Source organism: Pagrus pagrus (assembly GCF_965226575.1).
Source record: "Pagrus pagrus genome assembly, chromosome: 21".
NCBI lineage: Eukaryota > Metazoa > Chordata > Actinopteri > Spariformes > Sparidae > Pagrus > Pagrus pagrus.
Genome location: NC_140208.1, coordinates 1,035,532 through 1,062,136, shown reverse-complemented (window position 1 = coordinate 1,062,136; position 26,605 = coordinate 1,035,532). Strand labels below are relative to the sequence as shown.

The 26,605-nt window shown below is 44.5% G+C and overlaps 1 protein-coding gene across 3 annotated transcripts in view; it reads left to right on the top strand.

Annotated features, from left to right (window-relative positions):
* Positions 1-22,511, top strand: part of heatr1 (HEAT repeat containing 1) — a 24,022-nt gene extending 1,511 nt beyond the window's left edge. Inside the window, exons 1-45 of one of the 3 annotated variants that reach the window (XM_084342505.1) lie at positions 924-1,015; positions 1,637-1,795; positions 1,884-2,100; positions 2,201-2,342; positions 2,451-2,552; positions 3,048-3,188; positions 3,720-3,931; positions 4,036-4,169; positions 4,282-4,360; positions 4,835-4,936; positions 5,027-5,144; positions 5,346-5,453; positions 6,798-6,896; positions 6,989-7,077; positions 7,305-7,501; positions 7,957-8,078; positions 8,213-8,410; positions 8,948-9,122; positions 9,220-9,368; positions 9,682-9,874; positions 10,301-10,473; positions 11,161-11,325; positions 11,406-11,648; positions 12,164-12,295; positions 12,436-12,539; positions 12,822-12,968; positions 13,697-13,815; positions 14,077-14,198; positions 14,287-14,415; positions 14,945-15,169; positions 15,300-15,429; positions 16,206-16,381; positions 16,795-16,847; positions 16,930-17,053; positions 17,143-17,283; positions 17,523-17,824; positions 18,447-18,597; positions 18,833-19,012; positions 19,278-19,412; positions 19,641-19,745; positions 19,827-19,989; positions 20,900-21,054; positions 21,290-21,448; positions 21,818-21,926; positions 22,283-22,511. In XM_084342505.1, the coding sequence (XP_084198631.1) occupies positions 1,654-1,795; positions 1,884-2,100; positions 2,201-2,342; positions 2,451-2,552; positions 3,048-3,188; positions 3,720-3,931; positions 4,036-4,169; positions 4,282-4,360; positions 4,835-4,936; positions 5,027-5,144; positions 5,346-5,453; positions 6,798-6,896; positions 6,989-7,077; positions 7,305-7,501; positions 7,957-8,078; positions 8,213-8,410; positions 8,948-9,122; positions 9,220-9,368; positions 9,682-9,874; positions 10,301-10,473; positions 11,161-11,325; positions 11,406-11,648; positions 12,164-12,295; positions 12,436-12,539; positions 12,822-12,968; positions 13,697-13,815; positions 14,077-14,198; positions 14,287-14,415; positions 14,945-15,169; positions 15,300-15,429; positions 16,206-16,381; positions 16,795-16,847; positions 16,930-17,053; positions 17,143-17,283; positions 17,523-17,824; positions 18,447-18,597; positions 18,833-19,012; positions 19,278-19,412; positions 19,641-19,745; positions 19,827-19,989; positions 20,900-21,054; positions 21,290-21,448; positions 21,818-21,926; positions 22,283-22,371 (6,450 nt within the window). In that variant the 5' untranslated portion in view covers positions 924-1,015; positions 1,637-1,653 and the 3' untranslated portion in view covers positions 22,372-22,511. Of the gene's footprint in view, positions 1-923; positions 1,016-1,636; positions 1,796-1,883; positions 2,101-2,200; positions 2,343-2,450; positions 2,553-3,047; positions 3,189-3,719; positions 3,932-4,035; positions 4,170-4,281; positions 4,361-4,834; positions 4,937-5,026; positions 5,145-5,345; positions 5,454-6,797; positions 6,897-6,988; positions 7,078-7,304; positions 7,502-7,956; positions 8,079-8,212; positions 8,411-8,947; positions 9,123-9,219; positions 9,369-9,681; positions 9,875-10,300; positions 10,474-11,160; positions 11,326-11,405; positions 11,649-12,163; positions 12,296-12,435; positions 12,540-12,821; positions 12,969-13,696; positions 13,816-14,076; positions 14,199-14,286; positions 14,416-14,944; positions 15,170-15,299; positions 15,430-16,205; positions 16,382-16,794; positions 16,848-16,929; positions 17,054-17,142; positions 17,284-17,522; positions 17,825-18,446; positions 18,598-18,832; positions 19,013-19,277; positions 19,413-19,640; positions 19,746-19,826; positions 19,990-20,899; positions 21,055-21,289; positions 21,449-21,817; positions 21,927-22,282 lie in introns of those variants that run through there. The other 2 variants (XM_084342506.1, XM_084342504.1) reach the window with 2 other exon arrangements.
* The last annotated feature ends 4,094 nt before the right edge of the window (positions 22,512-26,605 follow it).

Sequence of the window (26,605 nt, the reverse complement as noted above, 5' to 3'; positions counted from 1 at the left end):
GAGCCTGTGTTACATCCAGTCAAGCACAGATTTAACTGCTGATCCATTTACACACTCCCACAATCCAGCCTTGATCTTATCAGAGCTACATATAGACATGTATATATATTGTGTATATATACACAATATATATATATATATATATATATTTCAGTGATGCAGTATCAGCTCCCCATTCAACTCCTGCAAGACATCTCATAATATTTAACACTTTTTTATCATCCTCCACATTTATAAAAAGCTCTCTCCATATTAATCTGGGGTCACAACACTATTAACTCTCTCTAGATTACCTCCGTACAGTTTCAGAGTATGACCTGAGTTTCTCTCCTGTAAATTATCACTTGTTTACAGCTGAAATGTAAAGTTTTTTTATTTCTTAATTTATTTAAGTCAGATTTAGCTCAAATACAATATATCAGCTGAACTGATGTGTCTAAATACCAACTTGTACATGACTTTGTTTATTTGATTTAACCCGCAAAAACAAAAAGAAGCGCGAGCGGACCGTCGCCCTCAGTAACCGGCTCTGTACCTCCGGGCTGATCTCGTCATCTCGGTGGACCGGCCCCGGTCCTACGGGCTTTTTTAAATTATTAAAAATAAAATTATGAAACATTGTAAATATACACATTTATACATCATATCGGAGTGTTTTCAGCATCGTTGTTGTTATGATGTGTTTTGGGGGTTTATTTCTTAATTTAGTTAATAATTAGTTTTAATTAAACTGTTTTCAGTCTCTCACATGTTTATTTGGGCGTCATAATATGAACGTGTTCACAGTTTGTTCACATAAGTTCTGATGTGGATGATTCTTGATTTATGAGGGACTGAAAATATTCATTTCACTTCGGTAAAAGTTGAAGACGAAGCCGGAAGTGTGTCGGAGTGAAACATCTCACTTTATACAAACCTTCAGCCGGACGTGAACCGGATGTAGAACCATCCGGAACCAGGTCACTGGAGCGATCAACAACGTGCACACATGTGTTAACAGAGTGACAGAGAACAGGTCCGGCTCTTCTTTACTCTCTCATACATTTCTAATTGTTGTGGTTTTGTTTGTGTGTGTTTGAGTTGATGTTCGTCGGTCGCGTTGTGTTTCGTTTCAACACGGAAGTTTGTCTCTGTGACAAACCGGCGAGTTAGCTTAAGTAGCTAACGTTTATGTCGCTGTAAGTTAGCTGCTCGTGTCTGCAGTCACCACACTGGGTACTGTAGTACAGATACAGACCGCTAACAGAGTGTTACATGTCTGGTATTCATTCATCTACCAAACTCCCCTGAAAAAACTGCACTTTTAATGTTGTCTTGCTCATAACAAAGGTTTGCCTCCGCACAGTAGTGAAGTGAAACTGTTCGTTTATCAAAAAGATCCACTTTTCAGTTCGGCATCAACATTCACACTGAATTATTACCTGGTTTATCTTTAACAAGCTGGTTATAAGACTCAGCCTCCTGAGTGAAACCAGGTTTATTCCAGCGCTCATGTGTTGCAACAGCTTTACTTAAACACCTGATCAGGTGAAGCTGGAGCAGACTGCCGCCTTCATGGAGACGTTGTGTTCAGGTTGAGGTGACAGGAAACAGACTGTTTAGTGTGTAAATGTCAGTGATTGTTTGTGTCCATCAGATTAAGAAACAGCCGTCATGACGTCCTTGGCCCACCAGCTGAAGAGGCTCGCGCTGCCTCAGAGCGACCCCAACCTGCTGACACGCAGAGAGGTCGCCTCGCTGCTCTTCGACCCCAAAGATGCCGCCACCATGGACAGAAGCACCTTCTACGCCCTCGGTGAGTCCCGCGCCCGGTCTGAGACGACCACCAGATGCTTGATGTGCTTTATCCCTTTACAACCCGTCCGTCTGTCCTCCCCCTCCAGGCTGCACGGGGCTGGAGGAGCTGCTGGGAATCGAACCAGCCTTCCAGGAGTTCCAGGACACCCTGTTCAGCGGGGCCTCGCTGACCCTGGAGAGGAGCGTCCAGTCCAAGGAGGTCAACGAGAAGCTGGACGCCAGCATCTCGCTCTTCCTCACCCGCCTGTGCCCGTACTTCCTCCTGAAGCCGGCTCACAAGTGCATCGAGTGGCTCGTTCACCGGTACGCATCGTCACACATCCTTCATTATAGAAAACACACGAGTGATGCGTGATGTCCCAGATCACTTCCTGTGTTGATGATGTGTCATGTTGTGTTGCAGCTTCCACATCCAGCTGTACAACACTGACAGTCTGTTGGCCTGCGCGCTGCCGTATCACGACACCAACCTGTTCGTCAGAGTCCTGCAGCTCCTCAAGATCGTGGACGCCACCAACCGCTGGAGCTGGCTGCACTGCCTGCAGGTCCGACTGTGAACACGGCAGCTGCTGCACACTCACACTGTGTGCAGATGAACATATCTACTGTACGTGCTCCAGCTGCCTGTGAACGTTGTGTCGTTGTCTGTTCAGAAACCAGGCGTGCCGTTGTCCAGAGGAGCTCTGATCACTCACTGCTACACAGACCTGAGCTTCATGGACTTCATCTGCACCATGGTGACCAAGTCCATCCAGGTAACAGCACCGCGTCTCCCACCGTTAGCCTGTAGGACATCTAGCACAGTTTTCATTCTTATTACACTTTTGTGACATCATCATCATAACCCCCATGATTGTTATCTGGTCCTGGATTTATCTATAAGAAAAAACTGCACGTTTAATGTTTTCTTGCTGATCAGAACGGACTCGCTTCACACAGAAGTGGAGTTGAAATGTTTAGTTAATCAGGAAGATCCACTTTTCAATTCGGCATCAGCGTACACACTGAATTATTACCTGGTTTATCTTTAACAAGCTGGATATAAGACTGAGCCTCCGTCTGAAGATGAATACAATCGAGGTGAAGTCGACATCATGGAGGTATCAGTGACCTGATGCTCCCGAGGTTTGAGAGGAAGCGTGAACTCGTTCTTTAACGAGCTGGCAGTTGGTTCGATGAGGTCTCGCTCGATGTTTTCACTTGTGCAGCAGCTGAAAGTGAAGCTGTTTAAAACTTCTTGTGTTTTTCAGGCGTACTCGGGACACTCAGGAAGTTGCTCCCAGCTCAGAGTGATCTTCTCCTTCTACGCCGCCACCATCGTCCCGGCTCTGGACGCTGTGGACAAAGTGTCCGACACCATCATCTCCAAACTGCTGCCGTACGTTCAGAAGGTAACGGACAGAGTTTCTTCAGGGCTGGATCATGTTTCACATCCTGATAATAATAATACTGTTGTCACCGTGTTTGTCTGAACTCTTCAATCCTCTGCAGAGTCGGAGCAGACGTTAAAGGCTTCTTCATTTTAGAAATAATTCTGAAATAATTCTGTTCTTCTGACTGGAGCTGCAACGATTGGTGTCAGACAAATTTGTCTCTTTTCTGACATTAAATCGACAAAACTCTTCATGATTTTCATCAGTTTAGTGGTAAAATGAAAAAAAAAAATTTTTTATAATTTTTTAGCCCCGACTGTTTGTTATTCAGTTCTCGTTCGGCTGCTCGTGTTTAAACATGAAGTTTAAAAGTTAAAGTTTAATGAAGTTTTGTACGAAGTCTCTGCTCTGATGACGTCGTCCTGTCGTCTCTGCTCTGATGGCGTCGTCCTGTCGTCTCTGCTCTGATGGCGTTGTCCTGTCGTCTCTGCTCTGATGGCGTCGTCCTGTCGTCTCTGCTCTGATGGCGTCGTCCTGTCGTCTCTGCAGGGTCTGAAGTCGTCGCTGATGGACTACAAAGCTGCCACCTACATGATCGTGTGCCAGCTGGCGGTGAAGGTGGTGATGGAGGCGAGTCTGGTCGACACCCTCGCCGTGCACATCAGCAAGTCTCTGCTCAAAGAGCCCGTATTGGCCAAGGAGGGCGTGGGCTGCCTCATCGTGCTGCTGCAGAACCAGAAGGAGGGCGCCGCCGGGCCCAGGTAGGACCAGACTGAGACCTGCAGGTGTAAGCTCCGCCCACTGAAGGGTGGAGTTCAACAGCAGCTCTCAAATCTTTTTATGTGGTTTGTCTGTGTCCCCTCAGAGCTTTCAGCTGTCTGAGCTCCATGCCGGCGCTGGTTTCGACGCTGCAGGTCATGGCGGCGTCTCATGATGTCAGTCCTCTGCTGCGTTACCTGCTGCCTCACCTGATCCACGCCGTGTTCACCTGCAGCTCAGGTGAGAACTGGAACCACACGATGTGTTAAAGATAGGCTGTGTGGAGGGAAGAGACGGGAGGGTGGATTAAAATTTCATTCATCACCGACTCCTGTTTGTTCACCTGTCACAGGTGAGACGGAGCTCGCTGTGTTGGAGTCCATCCTGCAGTCGGTTCCTCTGACCAAAGGCCTGGACCAGACTGTGGCCCGGTAAACACACCTCCTCCTCCATCCACAGCCCGACTGTGACCAACAGTCTCACATCTGATGAGCTCGAGGATTCACAGCTGGCAGCCAACATGGCCGCTTAAACACCTGAAATACATAAAAACGTTTCTCTGTGATGGTGACACTTTCAGAACTGAACTAGAACCATATTTACATTTTCCCTTTTTTCTCTTCCACAAACTCTGAACATGCGTCTTAAATTCTTAAAGGAACAGTTCACGCTAAAAGTCTCGTAGTCCACAGAACATCTCTGGAGCTTCACAGTAAAACAGAGTTGCAGCGTTCTGCTGAACACCTGAAGCAGCTGGAGATGATTTAAACATCAGATGTCTCCATGCAGCTCGTCTGCTGTGATCTCAGAGATCACGTTTTTTGTTGAAAGTTGCTCTGAGGTTTTTGCAGCACAGCGCCACCATGTGTCCGTGAGCATCTCTGTGTTCTTCTTCTTCATTGCAGTCTGCTGTTGGACGAGTATCTGAGTCAGACTGAACTCTCAGCTGAGAACATGGCCGCCTTCGACCAGCGCTTGCTGCCTCTGGTCCGACTGTTCGAGTCCAGGTGAGTGTGACTGCTGCTGTGTGACGGAGACACCAGAGTGAACATTACACTGCTGGTGTTAGCGTTAGCTGTGTGTTTGTCCTCCATCAGGTACTGTGGAGCTCTGGACGGCGTCCTCGCCGGTCACGTGACCGACATCAGCAGCACGGAGCAGAAACGTCTCTTCCATCAGTTCCTCTCTCTGTCCATGAGCAGCGGGAAGTTCCAGGTACAAAACACTGTGTCCTCCAGGAAACTGACTTATTATGAATAAAACCATGAATGTATGTGTTGATGGAAGACAAAGACTTTTAGTTTATAATCTGGTGTTTGTGTCCTCTGCTGTCCGTCTGTGACGAGCTCTGCATTAATAATCTGATGAACCTGTTTGCGTCCTGCGGTTTGTGTCTGACCGTCTGTGTTTCTGTAGATTATAGGCGACTCGGACACATCGCTGCTCCTCAGTCTGAAACACCCGCAGCCTTCAGTCCGAGTCTCAGCCGTGGAGCACCTGATGGGCGTCATCACCTCCGGACAGGTATGACTGGATACTTCCTGTCCTGTTGTCAGAGAGAGTCAGATCACTGGAGGCTGCTTGGTTTTCTGCTCTGTCAAGAAAAACTGATGGATGAAATCAACATCACAAGATTAATATGAGAGTTTATGGATCATGATATTTTCACGATGTTCGGTTTTCTGTGGAGGTGGAAGACTGAGTAACGAGCGAAATCTGAGCCCGCTTCTAGTCCTCACTGTACTCTGAACTAACAGAGTACAAATACTTCATTACTGTACTCCAGTACATGTTTCAGGTATCTGTCCTGTACCTGAGTATCTCTGAGACTTTCCCTCTCTACATCTGAACACAAACATCTGAACTTTCTCCTCCTCACAGCTTCAAAACAGCCTCGTTACTTTAGTTTGATGCATCTGAGGTGAATTATGGATTATTGTTATTTGGCGTCATCTGCACGCCGCCTTCCCAGCATCACCAGACTGATGTCGACCTATCAGAGCACATCACGCACAGCAGACGCAGCGAGACGAGACAAAGACGTAAAGACGTGAACAGACAGAGAGGGAGGCTGAATGGGGAGAAAAGGCGTGTTAGTGTCTCGTATCTGCAGAGAGTTTCTTATTTTCTCTCTTTGTTGCTGCTCGGGACGCTTTACCAACCCAACATGTGGCTATTTGACGTCCTGGGAATGAGACTCAACTATCAACTATCTTTGTGGTGCGTTCAGGAACAGCTGGGACAAATCCTACTGACTCTACCTTTAACTTTAATAGTCTTTGAATTATATTAATATGACGTGAGCTTCAGTTAGCTTTGACCACAAATGTCCTTCAGAGGGAGACTTTTTACTCTGATACTCTGACTGATGGACATTTTTCACCATTTCAAACAACAAATCGATTAAATGAATGAAAACATTCGCGAGCTGCTGCGTCGTGCTGAAAAATATATACTTTCAGATTCGGTGTTAAACTTCCACTCAGAACACAGAGACAGAAGTCATTCAGAACTCCCCTGAGAATCTTCATGTTTTTAAGTTTTCGTCAGTATAAAAGTAATCTATTACATCTGTGGGTACACTGTAAACAGGAAGTGCTAACAGCTCATTCAGCTCACTCTGAATGGAGACGGAGTGTAAACAAATATAAAGTACATGCCTCCATGGCAACATTACGCTTCCTGTTTACGTCCCCCAAAGCATTATGGGTAGAAGTGAGACAAAGAATAATGATTCGGGGTTACGTGTTAATTTAACTGTTTAACTTTTACATTTCAGCCGTGTGAAACAAACATCGACCACGTGATTCCTTCACTAATCTGAACCTCGAGCCTCAAACGTCTCATCCTCACGTTTCTTCTCCGCAGCAGCAGAGTTTGGACGAAACCTTCCTGAAAGACGCCGTCATGGAGCGACTGAAGGACGACGTGCCGCAGGTCGTGGCCGCCGCTCTCCGAATCCTGGAGGTCAGTGAGGTCACAGATGTTACCTGTGAGCCGGCGGTGTTTAAAGGGCCGTTCAGCTGATGATGCGCTGCTGGCTGTTTGCTCTGTTTCAGGTGGTGTTCGATGTTTTGGACCCAGAGGACACCGTGTCCTGTTTACTGTCTCTGCTGCACAGAGTGGATCTGTCGGCGGCTGAGCGATGGTCAGTGAACTACACACACAAAATCATTATTTTGATCATCTTATGTAGACTTGATGTCTCGTCCCTCCTGTGGCCACATGGACTCAAACAGACGACTCTCACTGGTCGACACTGTCGAACTAATGTAAAGAGCTTCTCTTCAGAAACATGACTTGCGAGCGGTTTTCTGTTTAAAATCAAACTTCCTGTGTCTTCAGTAACTCTGAGCTCTGTGTCGTCTCGTCCAGGCTGCCAGTACTGACTGAGGCGGTGCGTTTACTGTCCGACCCCCGGCTGGGAAAAGGGGATGCTGAGCTGGTACAGAGGGCGGGCTGGAGGCTGCTGCCCTTCCTGGTGATCACCTCCGCCCAGCCCCGCCTCGCCTCCTGCGTCGCCCAATCCTCCATCATCACCCAGCACCCGCTCACCCTGAACTGGGCCGAAGGTGACAGACTGAACCGCTGCAGAGAAATCATGTTCAGCAGAACAATTTAAAAGATGTTGATCACAGCAGTGATTGCTGGGAGATTTCAGGGGATCAGTAGAGGTCGTCATACGTTAGGTTCATTCAAACTATTTTTATAAAGGAACAGTTTACTGCAAAATTAAAGATTCAGTCATTATCCGCTGCTGTTGAATGAAATAATTTCCAGTTAAAGAAACTGTTTGACCTTTTGGGAAATATGCTGTCTTGCTTTCTGGCTGAAGAATAGCACACAATATGCCAGTAGCTATTTGGTTAGCTTAGCATAGCATCAAGTATGAAACGGGGAAACGAGACCGGCTCTGTTTTAAAGTATGAAGACGACCTACATCTAATCCTTTAACAAACCACTTGAGCTGAGTTTAGAGAGGTTCAGTGTGTGATTGGACCTGACAGTGTTGAATCTGCCCCCACAGAGCTGGACGAGGTGATGAAGAGGAGCTCTGAACCCGACTTTGTTGGTTTGTCCAACCAGCGTCTCGTCTCCACGCTGACCAAGAACCTGGCGAACATGGAGCACTTCTCCAGACGGGACGCTGTGAGTCCTTATTTCAGTTTCTACCCGGCAACATGTTCGTCTGTCCAGTAGATCGGCTCACTGTCGGTTTCAGCCTGAACACGAAGTAAACTTGTAGAAAACGATCAGACGTTGACGCTGTGTTTGGTCCTCAGCTGGAGAAGTTGGCTCTGTTGGTGGAGCAGCAGCGAGGCTCCGGCCTCAGAGCGAGGGCGTCCTTCCTGGTGCTGACCCGGACTCTGCTGCTCGGCCTGGGAGAGCTGAGCGAGACCCAGCACCTGCTCACCGCCCAGAGGGTCTACATGCTGCTGGAGCCCCCCCTGCTGGAGGTCATCAGGGACGACAGCGCTCAGGTCAAAACCTTTTATTTCTATATTAGATCAAAAGTCTCAACTCGGTTTATTCTTTAACAAGAGATGAGTGTGGCTGGTCTAAATCCGATGTGTCGGGATAATACTGGGCCTCACGACAACGTACAAAATGGATATCACGTCACCTCGTCGCCTGTCCTCAGTTCAGTCAGTGTAACTGTGACAAAACACACAAACATGAGTTTGACCACTTTCTATAAACATCAAGATAACATTATTATCTTTGGGAGTTGTTCCCTTTTTTTGATCAGTTAAATTTAAGAAACATAAACACTCTGAAAAGGGAACTTCTATTATTTGAATATAAAAAAGATTAAATTAGTTTATAAACTTTATTGGACATTCCAGACTTGAATCAGTGCTCTGATTAAAATGTGCATTAGTGACGTTAACAAGAGACTAAAGTCAAAGTTTGTCCAGTCTGATGATGAACTGATTATTTAACATCTGACACCTGAGCAGCTCAGAGTGATACTGTCCAATCAGATCTTTACTTCTGTGTTTTTTGTGTGTGAACAGGAAGCTGAGCGTCTCGTCAGCGTCCCGTCGTCCTTCTCTGAAGCCCTGACTCTGTACCTGAGCAGGTGTGAGCAGCAGCCAGGTGAACGTCTGGACACGCACTTCAGCCTCGTCCTCATGTCGCTGCTCAGAGACTTCATCTCCTCCCTCAGGTGTCACGACGCCTCCTTCAAAGGTAACAACGTCCTGGATGTGTGACAGCAGCAGGTTTACCTGACCGCGCACACACACACAAACACACTCACACACGTCATGTTGTGTTGTCCCACCAGGTGAGGTGTGGTGGAACCCGGAGGAGCTGGACACAAACACCTGCTGTTACCTGGGCCTCACCTGCCGCCTCTTCAGTGTCATCATCAGTGGAGCGGGGGAGGGGCCGACAGCCGGCAGCTTCAGAGACTTAATGAAGCTGCTCATCCAGGTATGAGGTCACTTCCTGCTGACTACGACTGAAGGTGGCGCGTCAGAGGTCGAGGAAATTTAAAGTTTGCTCACAAGATCTAATGCTAGCAGCCGCTTAGCTTAGCATACAAACTGGGAACAGCCTGGCTCTGTCTGATTGTTCAGATGAAACAAAGACTTAAACTTCAGAGGAGCCGGCAGGTGGACAGAGTCAGGCTGTTTCCAGTCTCTGTGCTAAGCTAAGCTAACCAGCTCATATTTAGCATCCAGACACGAGAGTGGACTCTGGTTTGATCATGTGACATCGCTGTGCTCTCACCGCTCTCCTCCAGGTTCACCTCTCTGAGCCGCTGATGCTCTTCAGGTTCCTGTGCGTGCTGTGGGGATACAGCAGTAACCATGGCGACCAGCTGGACGTGAAGGTCGGCGCCGTCCTGCAGACTCAGGCTCTGTACATGGGCAGAGCTCTGCTCAGCGCCCAATCAGCCGCCACGCTGGAGGAGCTGGCAGCCGCCGGCTCACCTGGTGAGAAACCAGATCCTGAGAAATGTTTGAATAATAATCAGCAGGGTCACGATTTAGGTTCTGACCCAAAAGTCCTTTGACATGAGCGTTCACTTTCGGGCGTCCAATTCAAAGTATCGGCGTGCTAGTGTTAGCCTGCAGCTAGCTTACCGTCAGTCTGCAGCTAGCTTAGCGTCACGCCCAGTTCGGACTGAAACACTCAACAACTCTGTGATGAGATGTGGTTCAGACGTTCATGTTCCTCTGAGGATGAACTGTAACTCTGGTGATCCTGTGATGTCATCAGGTCAGCATGTTAATGTGTCCAATAATGCTGCAGATACCTGCAGAACTGATGACATCACATCAGCCTCAGCTGGACTCTGTGTTGACTGATGATTAGCTAATGTTAGCACTCTAAGCTAAGATGGTCTGTCTGTCTGTCAGTGGTCCCGTCGTTGCTCTGCTGTCTCACCTCTCCGGTCCGGGAGGTTCGGAGGGCGGCTCTCGGCGCTCTGCAGAGCCTATCAGAAGCCAAAGCTTCTCCCTTCCAGCCAATCACAGAGAAGCTCCTGAAGACCCCCGAGGAGATCATCGCCGACCCGTCTTACCTGAGCCAGGTGAGTCGAGACATTGTCCCACAGCCACAGACTGTAATAATTAAATGAAACATGTTTGAATTGGAAATCTGAGTTGAGATCAGTTTAAGTTCTGTCATCTTGTTGTGTGTCAGAGTTTTAACATTTAAAACACTGAAATTAAGAAAAATACTTTGTCGGCTTTAAAACATTGAGTTTGACATTTTATTATTTTCTTCTTCTTCTTTAATTAATTGTGTTGTGTTTCCTGCTTCATTAAAGCGAAGTAGAAATCAATCAGTCATTATTGGAAGCTGAACTGGTCATGTGTGTTGAACTGTATGTCGTCAAACACTCGAGGTCGTAATATCGTAGCACTTAAATGGAGTTTATTAATTAAAAAGTAGTGCCATACTTATTTTTGGTATTTGTAATTAGCACCAGTAACGACATTTCCAAGGAAACTCGCTTGGATTTCATTGGTAATTTACAGAATAAAGATTTTGTAGCAACGTATTTGACCTCAGCTCTGTTGTTTCGTTAGTCGATAAATGACACATTTTAAATAATTGTGTTTTTTTCAGGTGAATTTAAACACTGAGAACTTTAAGTTTTATACAAAATCAGATTGAAACTCTGATGTCTGATTGAAAGCTAACACGATGCCATCCGCTCGTTCAGAACATGCAGGTGAGCTGCTGCAGTGTTTCATCACCGTCTGTGTTTCAGGCTCTCGGTTCTCTTCACGACGAATGTCAGTCCGTCAAAGTGTCGCCGCAGCAGAAGAAGCTGCAGGCGTCGATGCAGCAGCTGCTGCAGAGCGTTCAGACACCCTGCTGCCCGTCGTACAGCGCCGCCGGCCTGCTGCGAGCGCTGAGCCACGTCAACGGACAGGTGAGGCCGGGAACACACCTGCACATTTCAACCAGAACAACATGTCGTTTGTTTACATGTTTCCACCCTCTCCTCCTCAGTCCGTCCTGTCCAGCCTGCTTCCTGTTCTGGATCGCCTCCTGGAGCAGAGCGGCCCCGACACCCCCACCCTGCTGCGGGCCGAGGCCCAGCTGATGCAGCTCGTCCTTGGGAAGTACAACGAGGTGTCGGCCCCCCTGCTGGCTGAGGACCAGAACTGTCTGGATCTGTTTATCAGAGCTCTGAGGACCTCGACCCAGCAACACCCCGACATCTCCAGCTGCCAGATCTTTGCTCTGGAACAGGTCCGACTAACCTGAAGCTGTGCTGAAAACCAGGGTTCAGATCAGGGTTCAGATCAGGGTTCAGATCAGGGTTAGAGCTGTGTTTAAAGCAGGACATAAAATCTGTGTTAGGACCAGGTAGGAAACCAGGGCTGGACTTGAACTGAGTGTATCTGTAAAAGGTTAATATCATCTAATTAAAAGACATAAAACCAAGTCTGACGGGATTAAAACCTGCGTTAGAGCGGAGGATGACAACAGGCTGAAATCCAGGGCTAAACCCACAACAGCCAGGTTTACAGCTAAGGATAAGCTAGAGACAGAAACAAGGATAAACTCTGGTTAGACTCCAGGCTTAAACCTGGGAAGAAACCAGCACTAAAGCCAGATGTCAAACTAGTGTGTAAGTCAGGCTTAAACCCAGGATTCACAGACATAAAACCAGGTTTAAAGTTGAAACCAGTGACAGAAGATGATGTCTTCAGGTTGAGGTGAATGTTATCTGCGTTACTGACGTGTCTCTGTCGACTCTGCAGATCACGAAGCCGTTCTTCTCGGCCCTCGGAGACGAGAAGGTGCAGCAGAAGCTGCTGTCGGTGATGTTCGACCTGCTGGTGGAGAGCAGGAGTCCTCTGGTGGCCAACACCATCAGCAGCGTCTTTAAAGGGGTGAGCAGAGAGAGAGAGAGCGACCGACTGTTTAAACGCTGAGCGCCAACTGACCTGTTTGAACAGGAACATCAAGAGTTTAGGTTAAAACAGGCTTAATGTCTGGAGGCTGGTCATGAGCGTGTTTTTCTTTTTAACAGATCGCTGTCGACGGTCAGCTGGTGGCCAATGAGCTCGCTCCTCCAGAAAAACCCAAAGTGAGCGTGACGGTGCAGCAGAGCCGCCGGAGCAGAATGACTCTGAGGTGAAGTTTGATCTGCTGCTGGTCCCACAGTCGAAAACAAATCAACTCCTCTGACAGCAGAGAAATATCTAATGTGTCTCATTGTATTTTTTATAAAAAAAAATAAGTTCTTTCAGAAGTTGATGCAAAATCTGTTGTTTGATTTGTGATCAGAAACTTCTGCAACAAATATTTTACTCATTAACTCCTGCAGGAAAAATCAAGGCAGCAGCAAAGAGGCTCTGCTTCTGTCTGAGTTGAAAACGTGAAGACATAATGAGGCGTTTCTCTTTCCCCGGTTAGGAAACCTCAGGAGAGCAGTGATGCGGCTCCAGAAGGGGGCGCTGTGTCGTGGCAGAGAGTCACTCTGATCCTGGAGCTGCTGCAGCACAAGAAGAAGCTGAAGAGAGCCCAGATGTTGGTGCCGGTTCTGTTCTCTCTGCTCGCCAGGTAACGTCACAAAGAAAAGTAATTAATGTCCTCGTTAAGTCGCACAAACTGCAGACAGGAAGGGCCAGTAATCAGACGTCAGGCGGTAATTAAAGCATCGACGTTTCCATATTTAAAGAAGAGAAAATGCTCTAACTTAAAGTACGTGCTGGATCCACAGTGATACTGAAGTCTGCCATCATCAGAGTGAAACAGAACTAAAGCTAAATGAAAATTAGTTATTTATATATTATATTCATGAATGAAATGTAACTGAAAGCGTAAATAAAAACTCAGTTTCACATTAAACTTCATCACCGTCATGACGGTGTTCTGCTGAACTCATCATTGTCCTGATCTTTCCAGTCATTTTGTATTTTCAAACATTAAACTGAAAATCTGATTTTGAAAATGTACGTCTGTCTTTCATGTGTACATGCACAGTTGAAAAGGACATTTCAGCTTGATTAAATTATTTAACTTTAACATTTTGGCGTCCACAGGCTTTAAATCCACCCGACTGGAAAACAGTTTTAGGACCTGAGTAACATAATCTTTTTAACTAACATGAATTACACCATGGCATAAAATAAGTATGTTGTCCACATATTAATGATTAGAACAAATAATGTTTCTGTTGACTTTGTTGTGCTTTGAACAGATCAGACATGTTGGAAGTAAAATGTTGTCAAAGCATCAGACACAGTTTGAAGAAGTATTTCAAAATGTTTGTTGTTTTGTGTCGTCAGGAGTCTGGAGCCGTGTTCAGGTGATCACACCAACATGGAGTACACCAAACAGCTTGTGCTCAGCTGTCTGCTCAACGTCTGCCACAAACTGTCTCCTGATGGACAAGCTGTGGCTGCAGGTAGGTCCAACATCACTTATGTGACGGGGAGGATATGTGGCAGGCGATCCGAAACACCACAAGCTACAAAAGCAGGAGCGCTCCTGTCGTGTACGAGGCCACGCTATTAGATGAAATGAACACATTTTACATACGTTTGATCTCCTCAACAAAGAGTCGGTTATAAAGTCTCCTCTGCCTCCAGAGGACTTAATGACATGAAGTGTAACATGGAGCCATTAGTTCCTCTAAACTTCTCCATGATGTGATTTTTCTCTCCAGACGTCCTGGATGAAGACAAGTTCAGTGTGGAGTTGGTGGTTCAGTGTATCAGAGTGTCCGACATGCCGCAGACTCACCACCACGCTCTGCTGCTGCTGGGCACCGCCGCCGCCATCTTCCCTGTGAGTGAACCAACAGACTCCTGAGTGAGATTTAACGTTTGTGTTTGGAGCCTTTTTTGACTCTTCCTGTCTCCTCTTCGGCCTCCAGGAGAAAGTGCTGCACAACATCATGCCCATCTTCACCTTCATGGGAGCGAACATCATGCGTCTGGACGACGCTTACAGCTTCAGAGTCATCGACAAGACGGTTGAGATGGTCATACCTGCTCTGATCAAGGTGACGTTTTAATCTGCTGCCATTTGTACCCAAACATTCAGGTGGAGAGTAAATCATCAGATATGTCAACACGTGAGAACAATAAAAAAAAATATATATACTGTATATATATTTCTAAATTGTGAAAATACCCAACACAGTTAAAAACACAACGTTCGGCTGGATTATTCCACTTTGGTCTCATATTTGAGTTATTTCCATAGTTTTGTGTGAAGTTAATCAGGTTTATTGCCCTGATGAACAAAAGACGTTTATCAATATATTTATTTATAATTCTACAAAAGAATTCATAAATATAAAATGTTTTTTATTCATTTATACTCCAATCAAATAGGAGGCAGCACATCACAAGAGTAACCGCTAACTACTGCTAACTGTAGCTGCCGTTAGCTGGTTAGCTTAGTTAGTGGTCATATTAGCTGACTGTGGCAAAGAGCTAGCTGGTGAGCATGCTAACTTGTATGGATACATAAAGCTGTGATGGAGTGTGCAGTATTAACGCAGCTGATGTAACGCTGCGTGTCTTCAGGCCCACCAGCTCTCTGACGGCGGCTCTTCAGCTCACGTGGACGCCGTGGTGACGAGGATCATGCTCGTGTTTGCCGATGCGCTGCCTCACGTGCCCGATCACCGGCGGCTGCCTGTCCTCGCTCAGCTTGTGACCACGCTAGGCCCCGCTCGCTTCCTCTGGGTCCTAATGCTCCTCCTGTTCAAGCTGCACGCCACGCAGACCGCCAGCTCTGTGAGCGAAAAGGCAAGACGTCGGTTTGTTTCTGAAATGACAGTTAGTGAGAGTTACCTGGAGAGACGGACACCAGGTTCATACACAGATGAGTTGTAAGGTCTCGTAGGAGCATGTGGTTGATGTGTGTGTTCATGTGCAGGATGCCGCTCTGGAGAGAGATGTGGACTTCTGGATTTCTCTCTGCTGTCAGTTCGAGGTGACCGACCAGCTCACTTCCCTCATCAGCATCCTGAACTTCCTCCTGCAGCTGCCTGACGACAAAGATGACGGTGAGACGCAAGCTCGGACTTGATAAAACCAGAACCGAAACACAAGCCTCCCAAACAACCACTCACAGTTTTTGCTGCCTCACTGTAGTAACATCATTTGCGAGGCTCACGTCGGCATCGTTCCTACGATTTAAACCATAAATTCAGATGTAGAAATCTCCCCTGAATGTCGTGCGCTCAGTTATAAGACTATGCTCTTGAAAACATTCACTGACATTCTGACTATTTAAAGGAACGCTGTTCGATATAAAGAGACCGTTTCCTCAAATTCAGAAACTTTTAGCAGATTATTTCCAGAACAGACTTTATCTTTGTCCCGTTCAGTAAAGTTGATTGTTGTCCAGCGAGTGGTGCGTTGGTCCAGGCGGGTTCAGGAAGGGGAAAAACTCGGAGTTATCTTTTATAAAGCTGTCTGTCTCAGACCGTAGAAGAGAAGAGGACGAACAGTTAGAGAAGAAAATAATATATAATAAGATCAACCTTTAGTGCTGAAACAATTAGCTGAATGGTCCCTCAGCAAAAATTAATTCAGGTTTTAAACTCATTTAATTTATTTACCATACTGAAACTTCAACACGCCGTTTTCTGTTTTTCTTTTTATATTGTTCGAGTTTTGGACTCGCAGTCAGACAAAATAAGATCCTTGAAGTCGTCATCTTGGGCTTTATAACTTGTGATGTACTTAAAATAAAATAATTAATTATAAAATATGAATTTAATCAGTTTGAACATACGTGTCTTTATGCAACATTTCTTGATGTTTCTGACCTTTGCAGCTGCAGCGAAGCGCCCCGTTGGTCGACGAGGAGCTAAGAAGAAGGAGGAGGAGGAGAAGATGGAGGAGCTGATCTTCAGTGTGGAGGCTCACAGCAGCAAAGAGCTGCGACACTTTAAGTTCCTGTGTGTGTCCTTCATGGCTCAGCTGCTCGGATCCACCAGCTTCATCGGGAAGGTGGGTGACGTGTCAGCGAGCGAGTTTGTGATGTTTTACAAAGAAGGAAAGTTTGAGATAAGGATTGAATACAAACGGGCTGTTATACAGACTAGATGATGAATTTGTCTGTGAATCACTTCAGACTCAGTGTTTCTTATAAAACTGCACCAACATTTGAAACTGTTAAAAGACAGAAACATTAAAAAAATAAAGAACAAACTCTTGAAATATAATAAAAAAGAGAGGAACAATATCAAAGATTTTCAGTGTGGTTCAGTAAAATAAAGCAAGGCGACAAAAGCCTGGTCTGTTGTGATTTTTACATGATTTAATCAGTAGTTTTACTATTTTGTTCAGAAATCCACAACAGAAATACAAACAATATACACAAGACATAAGTATTAATAACAATAACTGTTTTGGTGTTTCAGGTTGCAGACGGTGGTGACATCATCGATGAGTCTCTCCAGCAGCTGCAGCAGAGGTGAGTTTAAATCAGCAGGTGAACATTTGTTTGTGTGTGCGTGTGCGTGCGCAGCAGCTGAACACGTGTGTGTGTGTTTCAGGCTGCTGGAGGAGATCCTGCGATACATCCACAGTGTAGCTCGCTGTGTGGAGGAGAACGCTGACAAACCAACCGCAAAGTTCTGGAGAGTTCTGCTCAACAAAGCCTACGATGTTCTCGATAAGGTTTGTTGTTTGTAAATGTTACTGTCTGAGTATTTCTGCCTTTTACAGTTTGTAGAAACGCCTGCGTGTCATTGCCTTCTGTTGCCCAGGTGAACTCCTTGTTGCCCACGGATACCTTCATCACGGTGATAAGAGGGCTGATGGGAAATCAGCTGCCGTCAGTCCGGAGAAAAGCCATGGAGCTGCTGAACAACAAACTGCAGCACAGGACGCAGTGGGAGGAACAACAGGTAACGTAACACAGTGTCCTAACTGCATGTGACGCCAGCGAGCATCAGCAACCAATCGCGTGATTTCATTGTTCCCTTTTGGGGTTTCCTAGCTGGCTCGCCATTTTGAGCCTGACACCCTGTTTCTATTTTATTTCTGTTGCTCGTGTTGAAAACACGACATGGACAAGGAATTAGCAGAGTATTTTAAAATAAAGTAGTGGATCGTTGGTTCATATAGTTTCTTCTCCCCGTCACAGGTCACAGCGCTCTTACAGCTGACCAGCAACCTGCTGAGCATTGTGGATAAACGTCACGGTAAGGTGATGGCGGAGGAGGAGGCAGAGCAGGCCATCAACCGACAGACGGCGCTCTACAGTCTCAAGCTGCTGTGTCGCAGTTTCGGCTCCGACCACCAGGAGGCGCTCGTACCCGTCCTGCAGCAGACAGTGGAGATTGTCACATCGGCAGAGGAGGAGAAGAACGTGATGGGCAGCGCTCTGCTCTGCATCGCCGAGGTGGTCAGCACGCTCAAAGCCCTCGCCATCCCGCAGCTGCCCAGGTGAACATTTTACACGGCTGTTCTGAGTTCAGCTCGGCTGTTCTGAGTTCAGCTCGGCTGTTCTGAGTTCAGCTCGGCTGTTCGTCTCTCCAGGAAGCTTCATCTGATCTGTCATTATGAGTCAAATGTGGAATATTTCAAATGAGTTCAAACTTAGTTTACAGCCGTGTGAGATCTAAACGATATGATCACGTAAGTGGAGCAGAGTAAGAAATATTGAAATGAAAGAAGGAGTGTGAGAGTTATTGTAAAGCAGTCATGTGTTTCAGTGTTGTATAGTTTAGAGTAAATGAATGTCCAGAGGTCAGACGACCTGTTTGTTCTCTGTAGTTACATTTTGAGGTTTTTTTGTTTTCTTAAGCACAAAACAAAAAACCTGCTAAACTGCAAAATGTTGGATTTCTAATCTACTGAGCTCATTAACCAGATGTGGTTTTTAGTCAAAGAATTTTCAAAAGCAGAAAGTTGCCTGATGTTTCTCTCAAATACGCCATTATATCAGGAACTGAAGAAACGACACAGTTAAAAACAGACTAAAACGTGCAACACTGATTCGATTAAAAGCGTCTGCTTCACTTTCGTGCTCTTCAGTGTGTTTGATTTGTTTATTTGCGTCGTGCAGGTTGATGCCGGCAGTGTTGAACACGCTGACCAACAGGAAGGACCTGCTGACCAATGAGATCTACCTGCTGAGCGCCGTCACCGCCCTCCAACGTATAACGGAGACGCTGCCGCATTTCATCAGCCCGTACCTGCAGGACATCACCTTACAGGTGAGATGATGATGATGAAGAAGAAAGGAGAGACTTGAACGAGGCGGTTATCTTGACTCTTTCATTTCTGCAGATGTGTAGACTGTTTTTATGGACCCAGGTTCAAACTGGTGACGACAGGATTTATGGTTGTGTGTTCCCCATAAAGTAAAAGAAATCAAATATTTCCATGTGATGTGTAGTCATGTGATGATGTCACTCAGCAGCACCGTCGTAACACTTCCTGTCCCTGCAGGTGTGTCGACTGACTCGGCTGGTGGAGTCTTCCTCCTCCTCGTCTTCCTCCTCCTCCACCACCGCCCAGCTGTCCACACGTCTCGCCTCCCTCAGGAGCACCCTCGCCACCGGGTTGCCCCCCAGGGTCCTGCTGCCCACCCTCACCAAGTGCTACAGCAACATGGTCGTCAACAAGAAGGTAAGACTGAGCGAACCAGAGTTTCTCGCTTTATTTTCATGAATGTGACCCAGTCAGCTCGAGTTTTTTTGCACAAGTTTAATTAATGTTAAAACATAGACAACAAGTTTTTCTACCGTTTCCTCTGATCCACTTTGAGCTGACACATCTCTCACCTGGTTTCCTTGTGCTGTTAAATCATCACGTCCTGTGAGGATCAAACTGGAGCAGTTTTATCTCAGTGACATGATTGGTCTGGTGTGACTGACGGTGTGTTTCCCCGCAGGGTCAGCTGGGGGCGCTGATGAGCATCCTGAAGGAACATATCAGTCACATGGAGAGAGACCAGCTGAACTTCCACCAATCAGAGCTCACCTCCTTCTTCCTCACCGCGCTGGACTTCCGTGCTGAACACTGTCAGGTCGGTTCAAAGCTGCTCTGGTTATTTAAAGTGTTTCTAATAAACATGTCGGACGTGTTTTCTTCCTCAGAAAACAAATCCAGCGACGTTTACTTCCACGTTTACCAGCTCCGTCTTCCTGTCGATCAGTAAAAGAGTGAACAGACTAAACGGGTTCGGGCTTGTATCAAAACAGACGGCCGTTTAAATCTCAGCTGTCGCAGAAACTCTATTACTTCTCATGTTCAGGGCGATCTGGAGAAGACGGCGGTGATCGAGGGCTGTGGGATCGACTGTCTGCTCGCCATGGTGATGAAACTGTCTGAGGTCACGTTCAGACCGCTCTTCTTCAAGGTAACATCAGTGTCAGCTGATTCTGTCCTCATGATTCAGTGATGATGTCAGATGTCATCCAGATGTTTGTTTCTCCTGCAGCTGTTCGACTGGAGTAAATCTCACAGTAACGAGCGTCTGCTGACCTTCTACCGACTGTCCGACTGCGTCGCCGAGCGCCTCAAAGGGCTCTTCGTCCTGTTCGCAGGAAACCTGGTGAAACCGTTCGCTGACCTGCTGCGACAGACCAACAGCTCAAAGACAGGTGAGACTGCTCGTATCATCATATTTATTTCAATGTACGTTTTTCTTACTTGATTTTATAATATTGATTTTATTCATTTTTTACTTTTTTAATTGTTTTTCTTTGAAAACTTTGTTTTGTATTTAACTCTTAATTTTATTTGCTTTTTTGTTTCAGTTGTTAAATTTTGATTTTTAAATTTAAATAATTTTTATTTAACTTTATTTGGTCCTCTGTCATTATACTTTACTTTTAGTCGTGAATGTATTTTTTTATATTACTTACTAATATTCTTTTTTATTGTGTTTTATTTGACTTTTTTATTTTACATTGTTTTATTCAATTGAATAAGTTTCCTTTGGCTTTAATTCATTTTTCTTTAATTTATTTAATAATATATTCTTTTATTTTTTGTATTTATTACTTTATTTTGACTTCATTATATCATATTTAACATGACTTCAATATGAATATAGTTTATTTTACTTTGTTTTTCTGAAAAAAATATTTTACTTTATTTTTATAATTTAACTTGAATAAACTTTTTTCTATTGATGTTTTTCTTTTTTCGGAGGTGATTCACAGCGGAGGACTCAGATTTTACGCTCTGGTGAAAGTTCACTTATTTACCAGATGGATGAAATAGATAACGCATTTTTTTTTACACATGGCTCAAACAGACAAACGTTTCTTCAGATGATTAACAGTTTCTGCCTCCAGTGGACTCTAACCCTCCTCAAGAAACAAGAAAAGCCTTAAAGAAAGGAAAAAAGTTTCCGATAGATTTTTGTTTAATCAACAGGAGTTATTGTTATTATATGATCCAAGTGTTCAGTCGGTCCACATCAGCTTTTACAGTGTTCATGTTAATATTTAAGTTTTCCTCTTCACAGTACTTGAATTAGATTATTGATGATGTCCTTTGTTTCAGATGACTTGTTGTTCGACTCGTGTCGGTCTGAAGAGAAGACCGCTCTGCTGCTGCAGCACGTCCTCGACTGTCTCTACAAGATCTTCCTGTACGACACGCAGAGGTTCCTCAGTAAAGAGCGAGCCGACGCCCTCATGAACCCGCTGCTCGACCAGGTGAGAAATAATCATTGAGTGAGAGCTGCTCCTGCAGCGGTACGTCACCATGTTCACAAAAACATCATCTGATCAAAACACCTCAAAATACTGAAGCATCATCTTTAGTATCAGTTTACAATACATCCCCGGTGATGATGATGATGATGATGATTATGATGATGATGATGATGATGATGATGATGACGATGACGACGATAACAATAATAATAAAATGATGTCTCTCTGTGTGCAGCTGGAGAACACTCTGGGTGGAGACCAGGTGTACCAGCAGAGGGTGACCCAGCACCTGGTCCCCTGCGTGGGTCAGTTCTGTGTGGCGCTGGCTGACGACACTCAGTGGAAAACTCTCAACTACCAGATCCTCCTCAAGACCAGACACACCGACTCCAAGGTGAGAACACCTGCTCACTTAAACCACCTGGTCAGTAGAGCCCTGGCAGCCTTGCAGACAGGACTCAGGGCTGTAACAACCGTTTCATGTGAAGTAGACTTCAGTCAAAGAAAAGCTGGTAGAGACGTCCTGTCAGGATACTTCATCTATTTGAACGTCTTCCTTTTAAGTATCTGTATTGATGGTTGATGATGATTTGTTTCAAAGCTTCTTTTTGCTGCTGCTCCTGATTTGAACATGTTTATTATGTTTATGTGAGGAGTTATTGTCTAGTTAGTCTCAACAGTTGATACAGATGTGCAGGAAATAGTTTAATTAAACTCCTCCTCTTCCTCCTCCTCCTCCTCCTCTTCCTCCTCCTCCTCTCAGGTGCGTTTCTCGTCTCTGTTGATGCTGATGGAGGTGGCGTCCAAACTGAAGGAGAACTACATGGTGCTGCTGCCGGAGACCATCCCCTTCCTGGCTGAACTGATGGAGGGTGAGAATTATTTAAACGGCATTTCAAAATGAAAAACATAAAGATGCTCGGGGATTTCCCAGTGACATGCACTGTGTCAGTGTCCCGATGTCACTGAGGACAATAATGTTTTTTTTAAACTGTTGAACATAAGATGACCGTCTTCACAAAGATTTAACTCCTAATGTCAGTGTCAGCTCAAGCTTTCTGTTTTAAAACGTAGTTCAAGATGTAGGATTCACTGTGTTGTCATTCAGACCACACAGGACGCTGCACGGTGAAAGAAGTGTCGCTGTTTTATTTTTTAGTGCTGATGCTTGCTGAACTTCATGAAGTGAAATCTTAAATGTGTGTGTTCACGTGTGTGTGTTTTCCAGATGAGTGTGAGGAGGTGGAGCAGCAGGTCCAGAAGGTGGTTCAGGAGATGGAGAACATCCTGGGAGAACCGCTGCAGAGCTACTTCTAGAACACACACACATCCTGTATACACACAGTAACGACACATGGCAGGTCTCATTTTTCAGCCTGATGTGACATTTGTGCTTTTTTATTCTCTCATCTGTACAAGAAATAAATCCTCAATAATAAAAGTGAGTTATTCTTTAATTGACTGTGAGTTTGTGTTTGATTGTAAAGAAGTGAAAGTCCGATACTGAAGCCCTGAACGCTGGTGGGTCGAACACATCGTGTCCTGTTTTCCTGTGAGAACGAGTTAAATCTCAGTTTTTTACTTAAGATCACAAGTTATTTATGTCACGATCATGAAATAAATGTTTTCCTGAGATGATCATGAGAATCTGAAGTTTTCATCTTAAATCAGTTGCCACACTTGTTAAGACACCTTGTATGTACGCTGACATGACACTGCTGATCTAATAAACATCAAGATTTAAAAAATAAGAGGGGACAACCTTTTGTTTTCTTGTGATAACAGGTTATGTATGTCAGTATCTCGAGGTATCAACACTTGTTATTCCCTGATGATGACGTAAACGAGTCCAACAACATTTAAGTTGTTATCGCAGGAAGACGGAGGACATAATGTTTGACTCGTGACTGTTTGAGACGTCTGCAGTCTGAGGTGGCGTCCTGCTTGGATGAGTGGAGAAGCTGCAACCAGAGAATAAAAATTTTGGTTTGAATTGTGAAAATTAAACAAATTAAGTAGATGTTGATAATTTTTTCAGACGGCTCCACACTCGCTGATCAGACGGCATTTTGAGAGTAGTCAAAAGGAAATAAATTACGTTTCTTTTCCTTGAATCATTGTGAAGCTGAAGTGTGATTTATTTTTTTAACGCTGGTCACTGATGGAAAACATTGAGCTGAACCTATAAAACAAAAGAAATGAGAAATAAAGGGCTGGTTGTGTTTCTGCGGCTGAAGTTGAACAATCAAAAGGTCTGCTCGTCTGAATGAACTCAGCACGACCTTGTTTCTGTCTGAGTGTGGTCGGTCGCTGCTCTGCCAGTAAAGCTTTAAGTTTCTAAATGAGAACAGATTTCCTGTTAATGTTAAATGATCAGCTGGCTGTCAGGTTGATTCACATCCTCTTTATTAGAAAGAGCTGACTGATTACCCAACATGCCCCATGTGTAACAAACCCGGTCACTAAAATAAATGTTGGTGATGGATGTTTCTCCGAACCAGAGACATATCGAAACTTCACATTTCATTATGTTGCAACTCTCCGTTTCCTTAGGTTTCATTTTAAATAATGTTTTTTGTGACACTGCAGTGCCTGTGGTCTGGTTATGATTAGGCACAAAAACCACTTGGTTAGGAAAAGATTATCTTTTGGCTGAAAGTAGCCGCCACAAACACGGCTGGAAAACGTCCTGACGTCTGGTCAAACCTGTCCAGTTATATTGTTAGAAAGGGGCGGTCTCACATCTGGAAAATGTCCCGACGTCTCAACAAAACTATCCAGTGTTACTGCAGCAAACACAATAGAAATATCCAAATGTTTTGTTGCTTCCAGAGGTAGCTGGAACCACAAACACAGCTGGAAATGTCCCGACGTCTCGTCAAAGATATCTGATTTTGAAACCACAAACACGGCTGGAAAATATCTCGTCTTGTCTAGAGGTATCTGGTTTTGCTGCTACAGAGGGAGCTGAATAATGTCCTGAAGTCTGGATAGAAATAATTTTATCGCCACAAACACAGATGGAGAATGTCCTGACATCTTGTTGAAATCAGCTGCTTGTTGAGACGAACTGGGCTGAAAAAATTCATGACTTTTCGTCAAAAATATTCCGTTTAGTCGCCACAAACGGCTGGAAAGTGTCCCGACTTTTACATTTTCGTGGCGGTGAGCTCTGACGTTGTACTGCTACTTTCTGGTATGTTTTTGCACACAGTTTGTTCCCTCTGCTGCCGTGTCCACTGGATTTATCTCACCGGAGGATGGATAAAGGTTCATCTGATCTTTTGACACGTACAGATGTGAATCTCTCAACATAAGCTGACATTTTCTTGGTGCTGCTGTGAGAGATGACTCAGTGTGTTTCTGCCTCTGACCTCTGTTTACTGTTTGTGTCGCTGTTCTGCCCGTAAAGCTTTCAGTTCAGTTTCACTCTGAGGGATTTGGTAATTTTAATGATTTCTGATGTGACTCTCTGAGCGGAACAGTCATTGTGACCACACACACCTCGTGAGGAACATCCACCAGTTTCACTTTAACTCACTCAGCTCATCAGGTCATCAGACGTTATTAACACGTCTTTACTTACAGAAGTCACAGCTCTGGTTGATTATCTTTGTGACTCCATCTTGTGAGTTCTTCTTCAGTTTCCTCTCTGTGGAGCTGAAGGTCCTGAATCATGTTTCCCTCTCAGGAAATGTCCAAAACTTGTACTGCTGATCCTGAACTACACTTTATATTTGATCCTCTCACTGATTTTTACATGTAATGGATTACTTTGATGGTTGCATTAGTGCTATCTTAAATTATTACTACTGTAGTTAAGTTATTATTACTGTAAATAAAACTGCACCTTCTTCTCTTGCACCTTATGTTCCACTTTATTCCTCCATACCTCAGCATTTTATTTTATTTTATAACTACTTAAGCTTTTTAAAGAACATTCGTTTTCCAGATATTTCGGAAGTTTTCCGAAGATTTCAGAAGACTTCCGAAGGCCTCTGAAAAAAGCTCTTCAACAGTTTAAATGGTTCCTTGTTGTTTTGATGATCAATTGGTCCTTTAAATTTTCATTAAAATCTTAAACTGGTCTGGGTCCATCTCCATATCTGTGAACATGATCTGCTTGTTTTTGTCATTGTTGTCAGTAAATGAAGTCGCTGGTGTTAGACTGTTGGATGGACGGACACATAAGAGGACCAAGGCCTGATGATTTCCGAAGTTTTCCTAAGACTTCAGAAGTTTCCCGAAGATTTCCAGAGTTTTCCAAATACTTCAGAAGACTTCCGAAGACCTCTGAAAAAAGCTCTTCAACATTTTAAATGGCTCCTTGTTGTTTTGATGATCAATGATCATTGATGTCAGTAAATCAAGTCTTTGGTTTTAGACTGTTGGATGGACGGAGGGACACATAAGAGGACCAAGGCCCGAAAATTCCCGAAGTTTTCAGAAGATTATTGGGATTCTCTCCCCTTTGCAATTTCATGTTTCTGTTTTTGTTTTTTTGAGGAAAAGGTACACACTTAAAAGTGCACACTTAGAAGTACATACTTAAAAGTATGCACTTAAAAGTACGCACTTAAAAGTGCGTATTTGAAAGTACGTACTTAAAAGTATGCACTTTAGAGTATGCACTTTCGAATTTTTTTGTTCTTGTAAAGAAACCAAATGAAAAAGAAGAATTCCCTAAGTTTTCCGAACATTTCCGAAGGCTTCTGAAGGACTCTGAAAAAAGCTCTTCAACAATTTAAATGGTTCCTCTTTGTTTTGATGATCAATTAGTCCTTTCACTGTTGGATGGACGGACGGACACATAAGAGGACCAAGGCACGAAAATTCCTGAAGTTCCCGAAAATTCTCCTCTGCAATTTCATGTTTCATGTTTCTGTTTTTGTTTTTTTGAGGAAAAAGTACACACTCAAAAGTGCACACTTAGAAGTATATACTTAAAAGTACGCACTTAAAAGTATGCACTTAAAAGTGCATATTTGAAAGTATGTGCTTTTAAGCACATACTTTCAAATATGCAAATATGCAAAATATATATATGCAAATATGCAAATATACTTTCTTTTGTTTTTTTGTTCTTGTAAAAAAACAAAAGAAAAAGAAGAATTCCCGAAAATTTCCAAAGGCTTCCTAAAGCTTCTGAAGGACTCTGAAAAAAGCTCTTCAACATTTTAAATGGTTCCTCTTTGTTCTGATGATCAATTAGTCCTTTCAATTTTCATTAAAATCTTAAACTTGTCTGGGTCCATCTCCATATCTGTGAACATGATCTGCTTGTTTTTGTCATTGTTGTCAGTAAATGAAGTCTCTGGTGTTAGACTGTTGGATGGACGGACACATAAGAGGACCAAGGCCTGAAGATTTCCGAAGTTTTCCAAATACTTCAGAAGACTTCCGAAGACCTCTGAAAAAAGCTCTTCAACATTTTAAATGGCTCCTTGTTGTTTTGATGATCAATGATCATTGATGTCAGTAAATCAAGTCTTTGGTTTTAGACTGTTGGATGGACGGACGGACACATAAGAGGACCAAGGCCCGAAAATTC